A 6,766-nucleotide genomic window follows, 5' to 3' on the forward strand; every position below is an offset into this window, starting at 1 on the left:
CAAGTTTCCATAGCAAACTTCAACACATACGAGCAAGTATTCCCTTAACTCATCAGCATTTTGTAAACTAACGATATCCATCAAAATTTACTGCATCAAGTTACAAAGAAAAACTCTTATTTTTTTAAGTTATAATTATCTATTTTCAGGGATGCTATGCAGAGACTATTTTCTAAGAATTTAAAAAGTAAGTAGTTCAAATACATGGCAATTATCAAACTTCACCTTCTAGTGTGTAAGACTTGAATTAATCTTTACAACACCTCTATAACAATCCTTCTTTGTTATGCTAGAGATTACAGTGTCATGCTCCATTTCCAGAAGTTCCAACATTTTGGACACCACTAATAAAGTTACAGCTCTCAAAAAGGACCACTTATTTGTGTGAAAAGTGAGAGCTGCTGCTAGCAATTTACTTTATGTTTTGCAGAATGTATTTCAAGGACGTACAAACATGCTTTATTTATAGGTAACAGTACCATATACACAAGTTACTCCCCAATTAGCTGTCATACAGAGGTGAAATACTATCAAGAAACATAAGCTATGAAACAACCAAATTGCAGCTCAGGTTTTGATCCACCAGAAAACCAGTCTGCAATATTTTGTTTCTAATTCATTTGAGAGACAAGAGACAATATAGCAAGTACACTTCATGAACCTGGCAGATCAAATGTTCTTATGCTCTTCTAGTACTTACCTGACTAACATAAGATTGTATTTGTTGGCATAATGAAGTGCCATGTCTGCCACTTTGCCACCTGTTACTACTACATTTGCACCACTATCAGCAATAGCTTTGACTTGCAAATCCATTAGATTTTCTTCTCCCTTACTGAAATTCATCAGTTCTTCAGCATTCTTAATAAGCACGGTGCCCTAGTAAAACACATACACTGTTATCAATTCAGCGCTAACTACATGCCTAAAAGTTTTTGACAAATCATTTTGTCTCCCAACATACGCATAAACCTCAAGTCTGCCACCCTTCCCAGGCAATGGGGTAAAACAAGTCAAAAAAAGGGCAATTCTAGTATTTCTAGACAACCTTGAGGTTCAGACATTCTAGCACATAGTTTGCCTGAAATAACCCAACAAAACCAACACCTTCCCAACCCCAAAAACCCTGTAAATCAAAATTAGGTTCAGACATTTTCTATGAACTTTTTTAATCTAATGAACTCAATATTAACAGAAATATCTCAATTGCCAAGTGTCAAGAGTATTTACAGTTAAGTCTAAAAATAAGAGCACATGAGCATAAATAGATATCTAACTTATTTTGAGCTTCTACATACCTTAGTTTCAGTTATCATACCATCAAAAGGGCAGGAATACACAGCTATTTTTGCATCTTTGACAGAAGTAACATCTCCTTCAGTTTCTTTTTTAAAAACCATGCCATGCAGTACTGAGGAAGCAGAGATACCAGCACCCTGAAAGGGAAGAAATGGAATGGGGGAAAGTCGTATTATTGATCATTTGTTGTCAGAAAGCTGCATTACCCTTCAGGGAAAGCAGTCCTTACATTCATTTGAATGTAGCAACCTACGTTCTCACTGCAGCACAAAGAAGTAAGACTTAAGCTGATTTAGCAACATCAAACATCGTCTTACAGGTTCCCATTTTAAGATTAGTTGGCGGTCCAGGTTAAGGCTTGTGACATTCATTTTCTGTGCTCAACTTGTTACGTATGTATTAGCAGGGAAAAAACACAGGGGGAAATTCATAGTAGATATAAACTTGTTCCAATCCTACATACTACACTGAGGCCTGACAAAAAGAGCGCAAGATTAGACCGCTACATTTCCGCCAGCCTGCATCTTAGCCTACTCTTGTGACTGCTTCTACAACAAAGATGGAATCAACATCTCTGTGTATAATTAAGTTAATGCATCTGATTTAGCGTAACTTTCAATATTAATGGTTTTTGTTTCTGAAAGCTGCTACTGGGCACTAAACAAGGAATGTAAAGACCAATTTCCAAAACTTATTATGCATGCCACAACACAACAGAGATTAGAAAAGAAAAGGCACTTTCAAAGTTCAAAGATCTAAAAATCAACTGTCATTAAACTGTTTACCTTAATAATACAGTAAAGCTAGCTACTTCCAACTTACCACAATTTTGCACACTCTGATATTATCAACATTGAAATGACCAGAATCAGGAAGAATAGAAACTGTTTGGGGTGGGAAAAAAAAAAAGAGAATAAATTTGTGTTGTTTAATGAATAAAGTAGAACAACGACACCATAAATAATGCCTGGAGTTTTTCTGAAGTACTAAAATTCAATGGTTTGAGATGCCTGCCTAAATTTAAGGCAATTATAATCTGCTAACAACCTGCACTGAGAGAAACAGAAATTTTGTTTTTACAGTGTAGTAATAAGAAAGCAACATCTATTCAGGCTGCTCAGTTAAATTAAGTCCAAATATCCATTTACACAACTACATTCAAGAATGAAGTCTGACCCAGAATATTTTGAGAAAACACTTAAACTAGACATGAAAGTTTCTTCTTGGAAATCTAAAAGGAGAAAACAACAACTCAACACAACTACAGTCGTGCTTCCATTGTTCTGTGGCTGAGACTAGTAACAGCTTATCTGAAGTGTAATACATCTTCCTAATGATAAAAAAAGAGGAGGAAGGATGGCTTTAAAAAGACTAGAAAGCTATTTCTATAAACTTTTAGTAGAAAACACAGACCTTTTCTGAGCCACAATGCCAATGAAGAGTTCAACCCAAGAAAGAAGGTTACACTCATTTCAGAGGCTAAAGCATTCCATGTAATTCAACCTGATAAACTATCGGTACCTTTTATCTTATATGAAGACATTATTAATGATCATAAGCAAACTTGCTCAGTTTTTTAGATGCATGCACCAGCTGTTCTTGTCCACTTACCACAGGCCTGAGCAATAAGTTTTGCCAAAAATTGTTCATTGCCATATTGTTTGCTCATCACTGAAGTGTGCAACAAAGATGCCACTTCTTCAACGTCTCGAAGGTTCTTTGCAGAACAGCACACCAAGTCTGGAAGAATTTCTAGGGCTTTCTTGCAAGCCTTTTCATATCCTTCAATCACCTGTGCAGCGAACAATAAATATTCACAACACCACTTCACTATGCATTCATACTGCTTATATCTCCTTTTCAAAGGGCCATAAAACATTAACAAATACAAAAGCTTACAAGGGAAGCAAGCAATCACAAGCAGCAAAACATATACTGTTCTTCATACACCTCCACCTAAAAAATTAGTTCAGAAGGAAGCAGGCAATTCACAGTATTATGACCCAAGAATACTGAGCAATCTGAATTCAAGCCATGTGAATTGTAGTAACAATATAACTTGCCTCTGAGACTGATAACCCCATCCTCAGAAGGTCTTCTGCCAACTCCAGAAGAACTCCAGCAAAAACAAGGACAAAGTTTGTTCCATCCCCAACTTCTTGCTCTTGCATGTGGGAAGCCATCACAAGCATTTTTGCAGCAGGATGCTGGACCTTCATAAGAACACATCTTAGTTACTAACATCCCACCTAGACTACAGCTCCAGGTTTTCCTGTGCATCCAGTATAAGCTCTCTTATTTCAAATTGTATCTAAAGATACTAAGAATGCACAAAACAGGAAAAGAAAGCAGCACAGATTATCTTAATTGGCTAACTTCCCTAATAAGCAAAAGTAAAAAGATATATGAAAAAAAAATAATCAGAGAACTGAACATTCCCCCTACAACATGAATTAGACATCCTTGACATTGGTTCTGCACCATTTTTACAGGGTGCAGTGGCTTCACAATCAAGCTCTGCAACAGGAAAGGAGCCTAAAGTTTAGATCTTCAAGCTGAATTCATATGTGTAACACACAAAGTAGATGTCTAAATTACAGTTTAATTCTAGTGTTTCTTCTGCTTAGAGATCACACTGGTTTCCCTTTCTTTCAAAGAAATGCAATAAAAATGCTGTATTCTTGAATATAATTAGAGCAGCTGTCATTTTATCACAGAAAGTAACATGCAAGACTCATTAGATTAAGTAACTAGTCTGCAGATTATTTTTTTAAAACAGAACTGAGACTACCAGTTATTCTACTTACACCAAACACTAACAGAATGCATTAAGTAAGGAAATACTTAATACTTACACTATTTCTATCAGTAAGTATAGAATTCAGTAAAATATTATTTGTGTTGTGATACAAATACGAAAAAGTTAGGATAGGTCAGTCTTTCCATACTTTTACTGTTATCACAGGAGGATGCTGCTATATCCTCAGCTTCTTAAATCCAATTAACGTATTCTAAGCAGATGGGAGAACATGGCAACCAACAGCACTGGGAGATTAACACAACACAGCTATTTCATTCAGAGTTTTCCAAACACAGTATTGTCTCTGCATACCCTCTTCTAAATCTACACTGGTTTGGGGGGAAAAAAAGTAGGCAATTATTAAGCATCTCCTGCCACTACTTAATGCTGCTTTACAAAAGAGTTCTATTCCTCACTGTGGATATAGCCCATTGACTTTACTCAAATCCAGTGAAAAATGTAAATGATTTACAAAATGACATATGTAAATCATCTGGCAGGGTGACACGTATTTCCTTATTAACATTCAGCACCATAGCAGCCCATGAACAGAAACACTAGTTCATGACTGACATCTTCTGAAGCAAGAAAACTTACCTCCAGTTCTCTCAAGATAGTAGCAGCATCATTTGTAACAAAAAGCTTCTCCAGATGATTTATAACCATTTTGTTCATTCCTAACGGGGGAAAAAAAATTAAAAATCATTCATTAGGGAAACATAATTTTGTATGTTTGTATGAAACAGATAGCGTTTCATAACTTTCAGGTATATCTTACACATTAGAACGTTAGCCCTATTTATATTTTAAGAACCTAAAAATTTTTTGTGAAATAACGCTTGGGAGTGTGTCACATTAAGGAGAAATAAATAATTTCTGAATAAGCAGTCTTCTCTTCAGAAATATCAGTACATCATTTAATTAATCGACACTGGAGAACACCTTTTGTTTTGCTGTATCTAACCGGACATGGTATGGTTATGTTCTTTATGACTGTCTACCAAGTTATTGTCTTTCCTTTAATTTTTGTAGGTCTTCCACATAGCAGTAAGACAGCAAAGAGGACACAGTAACTGGTACAAAAACCTGGCAAAGGCAGGAACATTGTGCATAACTTAAGAGCTAACCAAACAAAGTCTGATCTGTATAGCCACAAAGACTACTTTTAGAGTTCTACAGCAAGTCCAATGTGTTTCCCCAAGAAACAAACAGTTGCTTCTTTGTCGAGGTAGGTTTAGCCTTCAAACATAACATTTTGCTCAAAAACACTACAATAATTTCAGGAGTTATTTACCATTTGGTCCATAAGCTGTACGGGTGGTTTGAGCAAGTTCTTTGCATGCCTGGATGTTCCTATAAACAGCTTCTTCTAATCCTGAATAATGCTAAAAAGAAAAACATTCTGCTCAGAATTAGGCTTTCTAACAAGAAAGAAAGGGATGAACCAGTCATTTCTCATCAAAGCAGCAATAATCTACTGAGTTCATGAAAGTTTTTGATTAATTTAGATTTGGTATTTCACTTAAAGTTTAAACTAAACCTTACCCAAGGAGACTGAGAAAAGAACTACTGTGTATTCCTTCTCTACTAGGCAGCTCAGCAGGCACAGTAAGTTTCTGAACAGAAAATTTGAACACTGACTCAATTTTCAATACAGTTTGCATCTCCTAAGTCTTCCAAAAAAGTCAGTGGCATGCCAAAGGGAAACAGAAAATAACCAATACCAGATTGGAGAGGGGCAAGGGTTTTGTAACCATGTGTTTTTGTACATGCTTCTTTACTCACAACTCCGTATTCCACAAAAATCATTTAACTCAGTTCTATGTTCAAACATGCACGGTTTGAAAATTTAGAAGCAGAATGATTCATAAAATATTTGCATTTGAGAAGCTGATGAGCCTGGCTTCAGTTTGGAAGCCTCAAGAAAAGGAGGGATCCCCAGAGAGGGCCTTAAGAAAGAGCAGGGCAAAATGTACTGTGTGGCCCATAAGAGAAGGGAGAAAGGTACTCTCTGATAATATTTACTCTCTAAATACAAACCAAACATCTGAGAATGCCAGCTGCCTCCTTGTTTTGTAAAAGACAGCTCTTACTATTCTGGCCTTGAATTCTCTATTAGAGAACCAGCACTTAAGCCACTGTGTTTCCCTGCCCTTGGCATATGCCATTCTTTGTCTCCAAGGAAGACTCTGAAAAGAAAAAAAGAGGGCTTTCCGAGTTGCTAACTTCCTTTCTATACAGTAGCAGCAACCAGAAATTTTCTTCTTTTATTTTCCCCTACAATGAAAAAAAAAAATCCTGCTTGCTTTCTGTCCACTTTTTCAAAGAAAGCTTCTGCTTTATGAGGCACAGCCCTTGACTACTACCAAAACCTACACTATGTTAGCGTTGAATACAACGAAAATGGATTCACGGGAAGAGATATATGGAAAATATTATGTTACTCTACAATACTGGCAAAGGGACTTTTCTTACAGGCACCGCAACAGGAAAGAGTCAAAGAATATACATAACAAGTGGGACGCTGAATCTCTAGGGCCCGGGGTGATTTTGCTGACCACCCCCTCTCGCAGCTCTCCAGACAGAACGCCTTCCCGACAGCCGTGTCACAGCGAGGGCACGAGTGGGGCGCACAGCTCGGGAGAGAGCACCGGCGCCCGGGACCCT

The 6,766-nt window shown here is 37.0% G+C and overlaps 1 protein-coding gene across 2 annotated transcripts in view; it reads right to left on the bottom strand.

Annotated features, from left to right (window-relative positions):
* Window positions 1–5,480, bottom strand: part of CCT8 (chaperonin containing TCP1, subunit 8 (theta)) — a 9,827-nt gene extending 4,347 nt beyond the window's left edge. The window contains exons 1-7 of one of the 2 annotated variants that reach the window (XM_009576621.1): window positions 5,394–5,480; window positions 4,697–4,776; window positions 3,363–3,512; window positions 2,911–3,091; window positions 2,122–2,183; window positions 1,299–1,436; window positions 701–879 (exon numbers count right to left, since the gene is read on the bottom strand). In XM_009576621.1, coding sequence (XP_009574916.1) covers window positions 701–879; window positions 1,299–1,436; window positions 2,122–2,183; window positions 2,911–3,091; window positions 3,363–3,512; window positions 4,697–4,774 — 788 coding nt within the window. In that variant the 5' untranslated portion in view covers window positions 4,775–4,776; window positions 5,394–5,480. The remainder of the gene's footprint in view (window positions 1–700; window positions 880–1,298; window positions 1,437–2,121; window positions 2,184–2,910; window positions 3,092–3,362; window positions 3,513–4,696; window positions 4,777–5,393) is intronic. The other variant, XM_009576622.1, reaches the window with a different exon arrangement.
* Window positions 5,481–6,766: the final 1,286 nt, after the last annotated feature.

Source organism: Fulmarus glacialis, unplaced genomic scaffold (genome assembly GCF_000690835.1).
Source record: "Fulmarus glacialis isolate BGI_N327 unplaced genomic scaffold, ASM69083v1 scaffold14824, whole genome shotgun sequence".
NCBI lineage: Eukaryota > Metazoa > Chordata > Aves > Procellariiformes > Procellariidae > Fulmarus > Fulmarus glacialis.